The 17,815-nt window shown below is 36.0% G+C and overlaps 1 protein-coding gene across 3 annotated transcripts in view; it reads left to right on the forward strand.

The window, feature by feature from the left end:
• Positions 1–17,815, forward strand: part of NUP62CL (nucleoporin 62 C-terminal like) — a 120,766-nt gene that overhangs the window by 92,430 nt on the left and 10,521 nt on the right. For 2 of the 3 annotated variants that reach the window (XM_021932501.2, XM_021932502.2), the window contains 2 exons: positions 2,698–2,764; positions 3,510–7,070. In XM_021932501.2, the coding sequence (XP_021788193.2) occupies positions 2,698–2,764; positions 3,510–3,520 (78 nt within the window). In that variant the 3' untranslated portion in view covers positions 3,521–7,070. Of the gene's footprint in view, positions 1–2,697; positions 2,765–3,509; positions 7,071–17,815 lie in introns of those variants that run through there. The other variant, XM_009198073.4, reaches the window with a different exon arrangement.

The following is a 17,815-nucleotide window of genomic DNA, read 5'->3' on the forward strand; positions in this document are numbered from 1 at the left end:
TGCTCTAGCCTGGGTGACAGAGTGAGATCCTGTCTCTAAAAAGAAATTAGCATTCTGTGGTTCCTTTAAGCTAGTCCCTTTCATCCATCTTCTATAGTGTTTCTTCTTGCCTCTAGAGATATGAAGCCCCTTGGGTGTGGTTAGTGGAGCAGGAAAGGTTGTGAGCTTTTTGTGGTTATTCCCAGGAAGGTGAAAATATTACTCTTCCCTAAGCTGTCATGGTTTTCTCCCTTATTCTTCACATAACTAAGTATGTACCTGTATTTATTTTTCTGTTCACTTATTAGCCAGTTCATTCTTCTTTTTACATATTTGTTTACATACTCATGTAAGTGTTAGTAGGTATGCTTGTGTCTGTTAAACACAACCAGGCAATCCTTAATTTATGATTAGATTGTATTTTAACATTTGTTAGGCTGACTGTTTGAGACTTTACATTTTTCTATAGAAACTTGGTGAAATATGGTTATTAGGTTTATACCTGCCCCCATAGAATACTACTTAGCTCATAATAAATGTATTGTATCAGTGGAATTACAGCTGAGGCTCCAGTTAGAGTTAAGGTGCTGTGAATTAATTTGGCAGTAAGAAAGAATTGGTTTTTTTTTTTTCTTTCTCTATACTCTGATCAGAGTTTATTTCCTGTACCTTTCCCTGTTGTCTCAGCAGCTAAATGGAGTCCTCGTTTTCCCATTCCCACTCTGTGGCAGTAATAGTAAGAGGGATCTCCCATTGTGCTTTCTATCAGTTAAATATAATTAGGAGTGAGGCCAGGATCGGGTAGGTGAAGATGAATGACATATATATAAGTGGTGATTATTCTTTAGTAAGCTCTTTGTTCAATTATATACAGACAGTTCTTCATCTACATACACATTACCATTTTTTAATTATAAAGATACAGTGTGTTATAGCTGAGAAAGTATTAGAATTTTAAGTCGTTTAATCTCTCTGGGTCTTGGCTCCTTCTTTTGCAAAATGTCAAGGATAGACTAAATGATCCTAAGTCCCTTCCGGCTATAAAAATTATGCCATTCTCTACTTTGGGTGAATCTAAAGTTGAACAAAGACAAATATAAATTAGTCTGAAATTATTCATGACACCATGTCCCTGTGTTCACACAGATGATCAAGAGTTTACAAAATACAGATTTTCTAAATATTAGATTACCATTGTAATTCCAAAATTGAAAATTGTTTTGTTGTAATAGAATTTTGATGCATAGGTAAATATATGCAGATTTAGACACTCAGCAGAGCTGATTTCTAGTTTCTCCATGTTGAATTAATATAAGTGGAGTGTTCTCAAACAAGTAAGTAAAAGGAGATTATAATTCTGTCTTTGTCCATTTTCTCTACTTCGCCCTGGATTGTTTTGTTTTATTTTAGTAGTGAGTAGTAAATGGTTTGAGTCTTTTTGTTTTCCTGGCAGGGGTGATTGGAATGTTTAAGATGAGTCAATTAAAGGGTAATTGCTGTTTGATTGCAGAATAAAAGAAGAAAGAGATCACTGACAGCCCTTTTTGCAGATAGCATAAATCCTTGGACAAGAAATGGGAAAAACATTTTCTGAACAATAATATTCCTGTAGATAATTTATTGTAACCAGATTAACAAAGCTTTATTACTCTGGGTCACATACTAGGGAAGAAAAATAGGAGCTATGTGTTCCAGTATTCACGGTGATGAGATTTATCTTTTTTATTCCCCCCTTTTTTGTGAGCGGCAATGGGAAAGACCACCTAATGTCTAAAAGTTTTATTAAGTAAGTTCATATTATGCACTGTGTTATTCAGTCACATTTTCTTACAAAATCCATAAGGAAAATTAAGTCACCTATATTACCAGTACCCTGATAATATACTGGTGTATTTCTTTCTAGTCTTTTTTGCTATGCTGCTAAAAATACTTCTTTTGTTTTAAAGAGTACTGAAAACTAAATAACTTTTTGTATTCTGTCTTCACTTAACATTCTTTCATGGTCTTTGCCCAAAATTTTAACCATTCTTTGAAAACATAAGTTTTAATGGTACTACAGTGTTTCATCAGGGTTGACTTTGCCATAATATACTTAATCATTTTTTGCTTGGTAGAGATATTATTTCCAATCTTTAGCCAATATAAAATAGTCCAGTAATCACCACTTACATTTAGATTTGATTATCTACTCTGGATAGGCTCCTGGAAATAGAATATACTGACTGAGTCAAACGGTATGAATATTTTAAAGCTTTTGATATGTATCATAAAAATTTACATTTTGAAAGGTTGGGTCAATTTATATTACTATTGGCTATATATGAATGTACCTATTTTTCCCACGCACTCGATAACTGAGTATGACCATTTTTTAAAAATTGCTGATTTGGTTGACAACTGGTGCTATTTTTAATTTTTTATGTGAATTCATTGTCTTGTGAAATGTGTCTTAATGTTCATTATACTGGGGTAGTCAGTTTCTTATTAAATTATAGGTATCCAATTCCTGATATTTACAAATAATTAATTTGAACCAATATATAAAGATAATGAACATTGCAAATATGAATTAGCAAAAAAAACACTGAATTAGTAATTCTCAGTCCATTTCTTACCAGAAGAAATTAAAAGTCACTTCCTAATGTCAATTTCTTATGTTTATTTTTTATTTACCACCTCAGAATAATCATAATCTAAAAGTCTTATATGTGTTTTCAGCTCCACCAGATCTGCAGAATTCTGAATGCCCATATGGAGTCTCTGCAGTGGATTGATCGGAATTCAGGTGGGAGTTTGCTTGTATGCCACTCTGTGTATTTATTGCAAGTAGAAAATGTGATACATGTCAGTTGTATGCTCCATGATCAAACTCATATAAAAGCTGTTGTATGGGTGTTGCTTAACTCACAGTATGTGTATTTTAGTTCTGAAAAACTGTAATTCCTTATTTTTTTAAATGAAATACACATAGGATAAACTAGAAATTAATGAAAATAGAGGATGGATAGCAATGGGGCACATAGAGTTGGGATAGAAGCAAGACTTCTATGAATATGCCTTTTTATACAGTTTTGACTTGGGGACCATATAAATGTTTTACATACCAAAAAATTAGAATTAAGTAAAAAATAATGGGAAGGAAGACAAATACTAAAATTGAATACATACTGAAACTAAACAAACCTACATAACTAATTTATAACGATCACCCAGTTCAGATAACTTTTGAACATAGTGTTCTTGATGATGCATCCTTCTAGGATGTCATCTTAAGGATATAAGGAACCTCAAGGAAATTTTAAACTTTCTCTTAATAGGTTTATTATTAGTTTCAGAATGATAATACCAGTATTACTACCATTTCACATATATTGAGAAATCAAGCAAAGCATATTAGTGATAATAGAAGTCAAGATTTTCATTGAAAGTCACAGAGATAAAAGTTATTTTTCCTTTTCTTTTGTATTTTCATTATAAATTTGAATGTAAGATATCAGTAATTAATTCCTGTTCCTTTGTTCTATACACAGAAATGGCCTAGAAGCAATGACAGACATACCCCAGTGGCAATGAGCACACCTAGAAGCTAGATCTTGGTTTCTAAATGCCATTCTCACTGAAAGGAACCAAGTCTTCTTGGGGAACTGTCTAATCTCATGCCTCAGGCTGGGAAAGTACAGAGTGAGCTTGGGACTTCTTGTGCAAGAAAGCAATCATTGTTAAGTGACTAATAAGGTTATATCAGGCCACAAGATTGTGCTTGAAGGGACTCCCACTGGCCACATTAAGATGGTTTGAACATCAAAAAGAATAGTAATAGTAACAGATTATAATAGATTGAGGGAAAATAAAATCTCATGAATCTATAATGATACTCCAAAAAACGAAGGAAGTACAGGAGAAAGTCTACAGAAGCATGCCAGCTAATTATTAAAAGGAATGATAAAATTAGAAAACTACCATTAATAAAACTTTAAACAGAACACTTTCATTAAGCTCACCCTCATCTTGACACCCTGCCTTATTTGTAAAATGTTCAAACTGTCATTTCTTGGCAGAAAAATATGATAGCAGAAAATGGACCAAATACAGTCTGTAAGTTGCTGAGTTAATTTTTTCAAAACAGCTTTATTGAGGCATAATTTACATACCATAAAGTTCACCTATTTTAATTGTACAATTCAATGAGGAAAAGAGCCATTTTGCAACCCCAGCACGATAGTTGATTCAGGCAAGGATCATCAGTGAATGCTAAAACCATTGAGTTTAAGATTGTTGGAGAACAGGATATTTATGTGGTCTCAAAAATATCACTCCGTAGATTACTGAAAAATTACGAAGGACAAAATGTGCCTTTACAACAGCTACCTAACATGTACCACTTTAATGAAGTGATCAAACTTAGCCTCTCCAATAGTAGGATAACTTGACTTTATGTGCCCCTTGATCTGACATGATAAGAAGTATACAATATCATTTATGTAGTAGTCTTATCAAAAATGTTTAAGTTGAATCTAATCATAAGAAAATAATCAGATATTCCACGTGTGAGACATTCTGAAAGATGATGTAATATTCTTACCCAAAATGTTTAACTTGAATCTAATCTCTAGAAAATAATCAGACAAATTCTATGTGTGAGACATTCTGAAAGATAATTGGCTTAGATTCTTCAAAAAGTTTGTTATGAGAAAAAAAATTTGAAACAAACAAAAATAAGTGGATAGTCTTAGATTAAAAGAAGCATAACATTCAAGTCTGCCTTGTTAACCTTGATTAGGTACTGATCAAAACTAAAAAGATATTGTTTAGAATATTGGGGGATTGAATATGGACTGTATATTAAATGATATTAAGGAATTGTTTATTTTACTAGATGTGATAGTTATTATGATTATGTAGGAAAATATCCTTATTCTTAGAAGATTCAGGCTATGTTATTTAGAGAATTCTCATGTCTGTAGTTTACTTTCAGCAAAAATTTGCCAAGAGAAAGATTTAGCAATTTGTGGCAAAATGTTAACAGTGGGTTAATCTAGGTAAAAGGCATTCATGTGTGTGTTTTTTACTATTCTCTCAACTTTCCTATGGACTTAAAAATTGGGGGGCAGAAATCATTTTTATAGACTTTGCTTAAATATGGAATATAATGAAGCCTAAGGAATTAAGACAAATAGGAGCTGATTAACCAGAGTTACTACTTTTAAAGACGTGGCCTTAAAATAATACAAATTTTATTATTTGGCATTCTAGATTTTTCATTTTCTGCATTAATAGAGGTCATCAACCATGAACTTCTTCAGCTTCTTTACCTTTCAGACATACCTATATCATCATTCATCTTTACTTCCTTCTCTCCTGTGTTAAGGAAAAAATATTCTATCCATTTCGAAACTGTTTTGAATTATCAGAGGGAGGTTAAATTCTATATCACTTTAATATTTTTAAAAACTACCTGATGGGGAGAGGTTTCTAAGTCAGATAGATATGGGTTCAAGTCAAGGCATTACCACTTAATTATTGTGTGACCTTAATTGTTACTTAATCTCTCTGAGTCTGTATCTTCATTTTTAAAATGAGGGATAATATGTACCTGTTAGGGGTTCTGTAAGGATTAAAAGAAGCAATGTCAGTAAATGGTAGTGGCAGAACTGGTTACTGATTCAGAATTTACTATGTTTATGAGGTCAGGTAAGAGAAAAGAAGGGTCATGTGATTCAAAAGATAGCTATTAAATTGAATCTAGAGAAGGCAGTTCCAGGTAGATTATCACCAAAAACCAGTTACCTAGGCTTACCTAGGCAAGTTATAAGAACTGCTGAGATGTGAGAGTGTCAGTAACTAGAAAACACTGAGGAATGAGATTAAACAATGCTTGGCTTAGTTGTCTTCCTGTAGCATGTTTTTCTACAGTGATCAGTGCTTCTTGGGTAGAGTTGAGGAAGGTGTTCAAAAGTAATTTGGGCTGTAGAGAAAAATTATAGTGATTTTTTTCTCTTGGCAGGGATTCTCTTTATCATAAATGAAATCTCAAGGCTTTCAGCCAGTGTTTCCTTAATAAAATTAAGATTGTTAGCATTGAAAGGGACTTACTTTACTTAAATGGAGAAACTGTGGCTCAGAGAGGTTGAATGACTTCTTTAAGAACACACAGCTAATTAATGGTAGAGCTAGGACCAGGATCCAGACTTCCTTATTATCAGAATGGTGTTCTTTCTTCTGGTATGCTCTTAAAACAACTGTAAGGTAGGACCACTGAATATAAAAACAAATCTTAGTCATGTACCTAATAGTAGAGGACAAAGGTTATCAAAGTATGATAGTACTTTGGATAGGATATAAGTTCTAGGTATCTGGGGAAAGTTCTAAGTCAACACAGGATAAAAAGAGAAAAACAATGAAGAGTAATGATTACTTGGAGTTACTTTTTTGCTAAAAATTCATTTGAGCTGGAGAGGCGATGAGATTTCATATTGGTTCTCAACTGAGACAAAGGAGGCCATGATAAAGAATGAGAAAATAAGCCTGGTATTTCTTGACTCTGTGGGCTCCTTTTTGCCATTCCCACCCAAGAAGCCTTTCTTTTTCATATCAGGAAATGACAAGATGAAGAAATTGAGAGTGGCAGGGTTTAATTATGCTGTCTTAACAGAGGTTGTTTTTTGTTATTTTATTTTGTTTTTTAGTAGTTAATTGGATCATTTATGCTAAAATGATCTGTGGACTGAAAAGTTTTAAGAGTAAGCTCAATGAATCCATTTATTCCTACTCAAATAATAGTTATAGAAAAAATAATAGATGTGTTATTTTAACAATACAAATATTATAGTTTTTTACTAAAGAGAAATCTTCAACTTGTATATAGTCAAATCTTTATTTTAAAAGGATTCTGGGAAATGTTTTGATAATTTAATATCTTTAATTTTAATACACATTTTTTCCATCATAAAACATGACAACTGTTGCACTAAGAGGATCACATATTTAACTAAAAAGTTGGCTCTTTAAAAGTGGTTTGGAGGCTGGGCAGTGTCTCTCATGTCTGCAATCCCAGCACTTCAGCGATCCCAGGATGGATCGCTTAAGCCCAGGGATTCAAAACCAGCCTGGGCAACAAAGTGAGACCTCATCTCTTAAAAGAAAAAAATAGCTGGGTGTGGTAGCACACACCTGCGGTTCCAGCTACTTGGGAGACTGAGGTAGGAGGTTTGAGCTTGGGAGTTTGATGCTTCAGTGAGCCATGATTGCATCACTACACCCCAGCCTCAGTGACAGTGAGACTGTGTTTAAAAGAAAACGTGGTTTGGAAATGAAACATTGCACTTTAAATATGTTAAAATATTACATAAAAGTCCAGTCAACTTTTCAATATCCATGAATAAGTTACAGAGAACCAGGCCCCTTTCTTTCTCTAACTTATATGATGGGTTAGATAAGTGATGGGACTCAACTAGAAAGGTGTCAAAGTACTAGATAATTGAATTAAGGAGTGTCTGAACATGTGTAGGCAATGATCAATTTTTACATTTGATATTTCCCTCCTTTGTTTAACATTAACTATGCCTTTTTTTCTCCCGATCAGTCTAGATAATTGGGAGTTAGTAGTACTATAGTCGAATACCAGTTTCCCCTCTTGTTATTCTCTTTGTAAAAATTTTCAACATTATTTTGAGGTTGACTTGATGGCAATGCTGCAGTCACACATCTGTCTTCTGAGTTGGTAGTCACTGAAACTGCAGCAACTCCAGTTCTTCTGGGACCACTTACGACAGAATTGGCAATCCATCTGAGCCAATTTGTTACTAGTTTTAAGTATATGGTGCTAGAGGCGACATGGGGTGAGGGATAGGCATTTTCTGTTTCTTCATATACCAAACCATAATCATGTCTGGTAATATTTATCAAACACCCCAATAAAGGAGTGGGCAATGGAAAAATCTTATACTTGTAATTATTTGAAAGTTCACTGAGTATTTTCATGGCATTTTACTTCTTTCATAAAGTATCCCAAAGCTTCAAGATGAAAATATATTTCATCCATAATTATTGCAGTCTCTTAAGGAATAGAACTGCATAATTATTTAATAGCTGCTCACAACATTTAGGCTGCTGTTCAGGGCAGAGTTACTCCTTACTATAAGCACCATAAGGGATTTTGTAATATTTCCAAAATACAGTCCCATTAGTACGAAGCCGAATGGCTATGAACACCTTATTTTTTTTTATGTAAAACATTCTTAGTTGTCTCTCATGATTTGACTAACTCTTGCAAAAAATGTCATAGGATCATTTTAGAGAAGCAGTTTTGTGTGGTATATCATAATCATACTTTATATTTATCCACTGTTAATATTTATTGTCTGAGGGTATTGTTTTAAATGAGATTTTTTGGAGTTGGATTTTTTTAAGAAGCTTTGGTCCAGACAAGGAAGATTTTTAAAAAATACATATGTATGTATTTTTTGAGACAGGGCCTCACTCTGTCACCCAGGCTGGAGTGCAGTGGGATGATCTTGGCTCACTGCAACCTCTGCCTTCTGGTTCAAGTAATTCTCCTGCCTCACAGCCTCCCAAGTATCTGGGACTAGAGGCATGCACCACCATGCCCAGCTAATTTTTGTATTTTTTGGTAGAGACAGAGTTTCATGGTGTTGGCCAGGCTGGTCTCGAACTCTTGGCTTCAAGTGATTCACCACCTCAGCCTCCCAAAGTGAGGATTACAGGCATGAGCTTCCACACCCGGCCTAAAAATATTTTTATTAATTACTTTCATCCCTCTCATATCTGAAGAGTGTCAGATGCTGAGATGCCAAAAGATGCCTCTGATTTCCAATTAAAGTGCCTTCTTCCTGTTTTGTCTTCTAGAATAGAATCTGATTTACTGAGCAAGGTTGTTTCATTTACTTCGTCTTTTTCTTTAATTCTTTGGGAAATCTTGGTGGCATTGGTTGATTGGTGAGGTCATCTCTTGCGTTCTTGAGTATAATGTTCCACTTCACATACTTGAAAAGCGAATGCCCTTGTTCTGCCAGAGATGTGGTAGCAACACAAAGACATCTCTGTTTGTGAGGTTCACTTTTAGCATCTCTTAACCTCAACAGAGACACCTGGTTGTTCCCAGCGGAGTTAATTGAAAGGTATTTTATGTCTTTCCACTGTTTATTAGCCACTTGCTCATCTTTGTTCCCCTTTACAGACAAAACAGATTTGTTGTCACACCTTTGTCTCTTGATTCTAAAGAACTTCTTGTAGGTTTGATTAAGGTACTAAAATGAGAATTGAGCAAGTATTCAGCTCCTGTAGGAAAGCGCATGTATGTGATGGTTAACATTCTCAGACCTCCACTTCCCAAACTTCCTTTTCTATATGTAAATCCAGATTTGAAATACACTCAATACATCTGCAAAATTAGATTTCTCACTAATCTACTTATGTACATTTTGTGCCCAAGTGAACTTCCTCAAGCTGGAGAGACTCCCCAGATGAAATATGTAACATAATTTAAATCACTTCCAAATAGCAGAATTTATATTGTTTGTGAGAAGGACGGATTTTTCTCCAAAGCAATTTTCTTTCTGTTACTGGCCAAAAAACAAACACAGTACACTGGAGTCTTACTCTAATGCTTTTTTGGGGCCCATGCTCAATGGCCACCTCAAGGATAAGATAAACTGATGTTATTTCACCAATTAAACTTTGCCAGATGGGATTGAGATAGGCCAGCCGCGTTCTGAGCACTTCAGTGTTTGAAGGGACAACAAATAGTATTTGCTGCGGTGCCAGTTATTAGCTCAGCATAATACTTTTTATTAAAAAATTTCACAGCATTTGGCAAACAGGTGCACTGTAACAGAAAAAGCACTATTATATGGGAATCTAAAGATACAGGTCATAGTAGAAATTCATTAGCTTTGGCCTTTGAGAGGTAACTTAACCTTCTTGAGTTTTTAATTCTTTGTTCCATCCCAGGGTATTGTGGGAATCAAATGGGGTAATATATATTGACATTTTGAAAACTGAAGGCTATATAATTGGAAGATGTTCTTTTAGATGCTAGTTGAAATGACATAGCAGTTGTGACTCTAAATACAAAGCATCTACTATATGCCAAGTCATTGTGTATCTCAGTGTAGGAGGTATAAATATTAATGGCACCTCTGCCTTGAACAGATACAAAGTGAGGGGGTAGGGGTATGGTAAAGGAAGAAGAACATAATATTCAGTTGATTTCCTAGAAAAGGTAGAATTTGAAATGAGACTTGAATAAGTAATAATTTCAACAGGATGACTGAATAAAGATCACTTAAGATATAATAATTCTACTACCTTTTTCTCCTCTGCCTCCATGAATTCGGGATCCTTTCACCATCTTTTCTTTCTACACTCTTCCTTGAAATCTATTTCTTTATTAATTTTGTGTGAAGGGCAGTGCTATACACAAGCAGAATGTCTTGTCACCACCTTAATCAGTGGCAAGACTAGTATGTGTATTCTCATGGCAGAAATGGAGCTTTGTACATCTCTGTAAATACTCTTTTTCCCATCAGATATACTTAGCACTAAGAATTCAGGTACATTTATTCTGAGTGTAACTTTGATTTTAATAAACTGGGTATCTTAAAAGTAGCTATGAATAGTGAGAGGACAGTATTCTCTCTCTTTCATCCTCTTCTCTCTTCCCTCTCCCTGTGTCCTTCCCTTCCTCCGTTTCTGAATGAGAAATAAACCTTAATTATGGCAAGCCCCTAAGATTTCAAGGTTGCTTTTAAACAGCCTAACTAACAACCTAACTAACATAGAAGGTAGATTCGACAATAACTGAAACCTTAGAATGTGGCACTGGCTTAGAAGGCAGGCAACAATGAGGAAACATACAGTGAAGGCTGAAAAGACGGCCAGCCATATTAAGCAGTTAGAACAGATTTGGTAAAACTGTTGCCTAACATAAATTGGGGGTCATATTATATGGCTACTGAGCTGGCAGTTGTAGGAAAAGAGGTTGGGAATCAAAACTTATTTATGTGTGTTGGTCTTTTTTTAAATTGAAATTTCTATTGAGGTAGTTGCAGAATAATATAGAAGTCATGTTAATTCCTTACCTAGTTTTCCTCAGAGGCAACATCTTGCAAAACTGTAGTGCAGTATTACAACTAGGATATTCACATTGATAAAATCTAATCTACTTCAGATTTCCCCAGTTTTACTTGTGTATGTGTGTATTTAGTTCTGTACAGTTTTATCACATGTAGATTTGTATATCTACGACCATAGTCAAGATACAGAACAATTTCATACCACATTTCCTCATGTTCCCCCTTTTATCACAACATCCACCTTCCCTCCCTTCTGCCAAATTCCCTTACCCACCCCTCTACCCGCATTTCCTAATTAACTCCTTGGCAACCACAAATCTATTTTCTATTTCTAAAATTTTATCATTTCAAAATATATAAATAGAGTCATACAGTATGTAACCTTTTGGGATTGACTTTTTTCCCCTCAGCATAATTCTCCAAAGACTCACTGCATTTCTGTGTGTATCAATAGTTTGCTTCTTTCTATTGCTGAGCAATATTCCATGGTATAGGTATACTGCAGTTGGTTTAACCATTCACCTGTTGCAGGACATCTGGGCTGTTTCCAGTTTTAGGACATTATGAATAAAACTGCTGTTGAACGTTTATGTACAGGTTCTTTTGTGAACATGAGTTTTCATTTCTCTGGGATAGATGTCCAGGAATACAATTGCTGGATCATATGGTAGTTGTGGATTTAGAAACTGCCACATTCTTTTCCAGAGTGGCTATACCATTTTACATGTCCCCCAGCAGTGTATGAGTGATCCAGTTTGTCTGTGTCCTCATCAGAATTTATTATTTTCGCTATTTTTCATTTTAGCTCTTTTAATGGAGGTGTAGTGATATCATGGCAGTTTTAAGTTGCATTTTCCTGATGAATGATGATGTTGAACCTTTTCCTGTACTTATTTCCCATCAGTATAAACTTTTCAATGAAATGCCTGTTTATGTCCTCTGTCCATTTTCTAATCAAATTGTTTGTTTTTTACTGTTGCGTTTTGAGAATTCTTCATGTGTTCTGGATGCAAGTCTTTTGTCACATATGTGGTTTGCAAATATTTTCTCGTAGTCTGTAGCCTATCCATTTTCTTAGTAGAGTTGTTCACAGAACAAAGTTTTTAAATTTTGATGCAATTAATTTGATCAGTTTTATTTTATGGATTATGTTTCTGGTGTCCAGTCTAAGAACTTTTTGCCTAGCCCCATATCCCCAAGATTTTTTCCTGTATCTTTTTTCTACAAGTTTTATCATTTTACATTTACGGCTGTGATCCATTTTGATTTAATTTTTGTATAAGATAGGAGGTTTAGATTAAGATTTGTCTTCTTCTTCTTCATTTTCCTACAAATATCCACTTGTTCCAGTACCATTTTTGAAAAAAGTGTCCTTCCTCAATTGAATTGCTTTTGCGCCTTAAAAAAAAAACAAACCTGTTTGACATATTTGCGTGGGTCTTTTTCTGAGGTCTCTATACCATGGGTCTATGTGTCTTTCCCCCACTGCTTTCATTACTATAGCCAATACAGTAAGAAACCTTGGTATCTGGTAGAATGATTCTTCCCACTTTATTCTTCTCTGTCAAGATTGTTTTCGTTTCCATAAAAATTTCCCAGGATTTGATAGGAATTGCGTTTAACCTATAGATCGATTTGGGGAGAATTAACATCTTTACTGTGTTGAACATATGTCCTAAAATTTATCTAGGTGTTCTTTGATTTCTTTCATGAGCATTTTGTAATTTTCATTACCCACATCACATACATGTTTTGGTTTTGTTAGATTTATACCTTAGTATTTTATTATTTTGTAGTTGATTATGAATGGTATTATGTTACACATGTTTTTGTTAGTGTAAAATCAACACACAGCTTTTGTGTGTTGATTTTATATCTTTTGACATTGCTGAACTCACTTGTTAGTTCTAGGAGGTTTTTTTTTTGTGTGGATTCCTCGGAATTTTCCTTATAGGCAGGTATGTCATCTGCAAATAAAGTATTATTTTTTCGTTTCCAATCTGTATGTCATTTATTTCTTTTTCTTGTCTTTTTGCACTGGCTAGAACTTCCAGTATACTATGTTGAGTAGCAGTGATAAGAGCAGACATCCTTGCCTTGTTCCTGATCTTTGTGGAAAGTCTTCAGTCTTTCACCTTAAGTATGATGTTATTTGTAGATTTTTTTTGTAGATGCCCTTTATCAAGTTGTAATTCCCCTCTGGGAGTTTTTGTTTGTTTGTTTGTTTGTTTTACCATGAACAAGTACTGGATTTCATCAAATTCCTTTTCTGCAGCAATTGACATAATCATGATTTTTCTTCTTTAACTCTTGATACAGTGGATTACGTTGATATACATATATATATATATATATATATATAGTTTTTTGTTTTGAGACAGAGTTTCACTCTTGTTGCCCAGGCTGGAGTGCAATGGCGCGATCTCGGCTCACTGCAACCTCCGCCTCCCAGGTTCAAGTGATTCTCCTGCCTCAGCCTCCCAAATAGCTAGGATTACAGACATGTGCCACCACACCCAGCTAATTTTGTATTTTTAGTAGAGATAGAGTTTCACCATGTTGGTCAGGCTGGTCTCGAACTCCTGACATCGGGTGATCCACCCGCTTCAGCCTCCCAAAGTGCTGGGATTATAGGCATGAGCCACCATGCCCACCCTACGTTGATATATTTTTAATCTTGAGTCAGCTTTACATATGTGGAATAAACTCTACTTGGTCAGGGTTTATAATTCCTTTTACACATTGTAGGATTTGGTTTGCTAGTATTTTGTTGAGGATTTTTAAATGTATGAGAGATTTTCAAGTATTCATGATATGTATTGATTGGTAGTTTGGGGCATTTTTTGTTTTGTTTTCTTTTACTGTTTCTGCCAGGTTTTGGTAATAGTATAATACTGGCCTTATATTTTAGAAGGATTTATGAAGCATTGGTATTAATTCTTCTTTAAGTGCTTGGTAGAATTTTCCAGTAAAATTATCTGGGCCTGGATATTTTGTTTTTGAGAGCTTTTAAATTACAAATGGAATTTCTTTAATGTTTCTAGGACTATTCAGATTATCTGTTTCATCTTGGTTGAGTTCTCATAGTTTGTAGTTTTTTAGGAATTCGTGCATTCCTGCTAAGTGGTTGACTTTACAAGTATAAATCTGTTGATAGGATTTCCTTTTTACCCTTTTAATGGCAGTAGGATCTGTAGTGATATACCCTGTTTCCTGGTTTTGGTGATTTGTGTTTTCTCTATTTTTTTCTGCCTTGTAGAGGTTTATTAATTATATTGATTTTTTTTCAGAGTCAGCTTTTTGTCTCAATGTTTTTCTGTGATGTTTCTGTTTGCAATTTCATTGATAACAACTCTTTATTATTTTCTTCATTCTGCTTGCTTTGGGTTAATTTTGCTCTTTTTCTATTTTCTTAAGGTAAGAACTTAGATTATTGATTTGTAAACTCTCCTTGGTTTTTAATAAGTGACTTATGGGTTGGAGGGTAGCATATACAGCATGGGTGTGTTAGACAAAGGGATGATTCACATCCCAGGTGGAGCAGAGCTGAACTGTGTAAGATTTCATCAGACTACTCAGAATGGTGCACAATTTAAAACTTATACATAGTTTATTTCTAGAATTTTTCATTTAACATTTTCTGACCACAGTTGACCACTGGTAACTGAAATCACGTAAAGTGAAACCATGCCTAAGGGAGGACTACTGCATTCTCCTTATTTATTTATTTATTTTTTGCCACTGTGCCCTGCTAAGGGCTCATTTTTAATCATAAACAATATTGCCTAATATTACAACTGACATTCCATTATTACCTTGCCTAGTAGGTTTCCAGAGAAACAGTGCTGAAAGCCAAACTTGAGATCATTTCACCAGGGAGAAAGAAAAGGTTTTATTAACCCTTTACTCATAGCAGTCCAGGGTAATCTCACAGTATCAGGACCCAGTCTCCTGTATTGCTGCTCTGCTATTCATGGCTTCTATTTCCAAGGTTACTTTGAAGTCCAAGAATCCTGCTAGAGCTCTAGCTACCACATCCATGTTCCAGCAGGAACAGAAGATGAACCCACCTGCTTCTTCTTAAGCCTTTAAGTTTAAGGAAACTTCCCAGAAGCACCACTAAGCACTTGTTTTTTTCTTTTTTCTTTTTTTTTTCCATCACTCAGCACTTCTTATTCCATGTCAATGTCAGAACTTAGTCATATGACCACATGTATCTGCAAGGAAAGCTAGGCACATTGCTAACCTGAATAAATTCTGGGATTCTGATACAAAGCAAAAAAGGGAGAACAGATAATTGGGCCAGGCAATTAGCATTCTCTCCTATACATACATATGGGGGGAACAATAAGCTTTTTATTAAAAGCTGAGACTAAAAAACCTCATATATATTAGCTGGGCATGGTGGCACGTGCCTGTAATCCCAGCTACTTGGGAGGCTGAGGCGTGATAATCGCTTGAACCTGGGAGGCGGAGGCTGCGGTGAGCCAAGATCGTGTCACCCCACTCCAGCCTGGGCACCAAGAGTGACAGACTATCAAAAAATAAAAAAAGTAAAAAGTCATATAGACATTGGGATGTAGATTATTGCTTGTAATCATCTGCTTATGATTTGAAAATGCTTTTTATCAAGGTAAGTCATTTTCCAATTAAATTTTTGGAAGAAAAAAATTATTTGGGTCAGGCATGATGGCTCACACCTGTAATTATAGCACCTTGTTGAGGCAGGAGGACCACTTGAGCTCACGAGTCCGACACCAGCCTGGGCAACAAGACAAAACCCCGTCTCTACAAAAAATACAAAAATAAGCTGGGCATGGTCGCACACGCCTGTAGTCCCAGCCACTAGGGAGGCTGAGGTGGGAGGATGGCTTAAGCCCAGGAGGCAGAGGTTGCAGTGAGCCCAGACTGCACCACTGCAGTACAGCCTGGGCGACAGAGCCAGAGCTTGATTTTTTAAAAAATTATTCGCCCTAGAACATTAGCTCTCTACTCTGTTAAAATAGTTTTATCTCCATCAATTGTGAGATGTAATTAACATGAGGTATGTTTTAACTTACTGGTACTAGGTTAAACTATAGGAAATTGCTGTTTTTTGTAGTTGGAAACAATCAAATATTGGCAATTTTACACAGCTCAACCTGTAAAAAAGTATCAAAGGGTGTGAATAATTTACTTAAAAAATATAAACTAGCACAGATTTAGTTTACTGCCATAATAAAATGACTAATACAGCTGAATTTCAATAATCTTTCTCAAGTGGGAAAGGAGCAAAATTACATCTGGAATATTTGGAATTGTTCCTTTATCCTTAAGCACTTCAAAATTCTTTTTCTGTTCCTAGATAAAATACTTATTATAGTAGACTAAAAATAGGCCCCAAAGATTTCCATGCCCTAATCCCTAGTATTATGCCTGTGTATGTTAAATGACCTAGCAAAAGAGACTTTGCAGGTGGAATTAATGTTGTTTTGTTTTGTTCTGTTTTGTCTTTGAGATGGAGTCTAGCCAAGGCTGGAGTGCAGTGGCGCAATCTCGGCTTACTGCAACCTCCGCCTCCTGGGCTCAAGCAATTCTCCCACTCCAGCCCCCTGAGCAGCCGGGACCACAGGTGTGTGCCACTACACCTGGCTAATTTTTGTGTTTTTAGTAGAAACGGGGTTTCACCATGTCGGCCAGGCTGGTTTCAAACTTCTGACCTCGTGATCCACCCGCCTCGCCTCCGAAAGTGCCGGGATCACAGGCGTGAGCTACTGTGCCCAGCCAGAATTAATGTTATACACCTTCAGCAGGGTGCAGTGGTTCACGCCTGCAATCCTAGCACGTTGAGAGTCCAAGACAGGAGGATCACCAGAACCCAGGAGTTCAAGACCAGCCTGGGCAACATAATGAGACCCCATCTCTTAAAAAAAAAAAAATGTAAAAAAACAGCCAGGCATGGTGATGCGTGCCTGCAGTCCCACCCACTCAGGAGGCTGAGGCGGGAGGACTGCCCAAGGCCGGAAGTTCAAGGCTGCAGTAAGCCACGGTCATGCCACTGCACTCCAGCCTGGGCGACAGAGCGAGACCCTGTCCCAAAGGGGAAAAAAAAAAGTTATCGACCTTGAAATAGGGAGATTATCCAAGTGGGCCCAGAGTAATGAAATAGACATTTAAAAGTGGAAATGGAAGACAGCAGGGTAGGTCAGAGAGGGGTGATGGAAGAAGTAACAGGAATTATTCAAAATGGGAGAGGGACTTCACCACTATTGCAGGTTCTGAAGAAAAGGGGATCTGACCCTCAGCTAACAGACAGCAAGGAAAGGAGAATTTGATCCTTCAACTGCAAAGAACTGAATTCTACCAACAACTAAATAAACAAGGAAATGGATTTGCCCCCCACCCCAAAACCTCCATAAAGGAATGCATTCCTGCCAGCACCTTGAATTTAGGCCAGGTAAGACCTGTGTCACACTTTTCACCTACAAAACTATAAGACAATACATTTGTGTTAAGTCACTGAGTTCGTAGTAATTTGTAACAGCCTCAAAGGAAAATGTATATACTTACCTTAAGAAAACCTTAAATTTAAAGGACCCAGAAGGGTCCCTAAAGTCATTTACAAATATTTCATTTTACTTATTTTTTGAGACAGGGTCTCACTGTGTCACCCAGGTGAGAGTACAGAGGCGCAAATGCAGCTTACTGCAGCCTCAACTTCCCAGTCCCAGGCCATCCTCCCAGGTCAGCTGCCTAGTAGCTGG

This window comes from Papio anubis, chromosome X (genome assembly GCF_008728515.1).
Source record: "Papio anubis isolate 15944 chromosome X, Panubis1.0, whole genome shotgun sequence".
In the NCBI taxonomy this organism is placed as follows: Eukaryota; Metazoa; Chordata; class Mammalia; order Primates; family Cercopithecidae; genus Papio; species Papio anubis.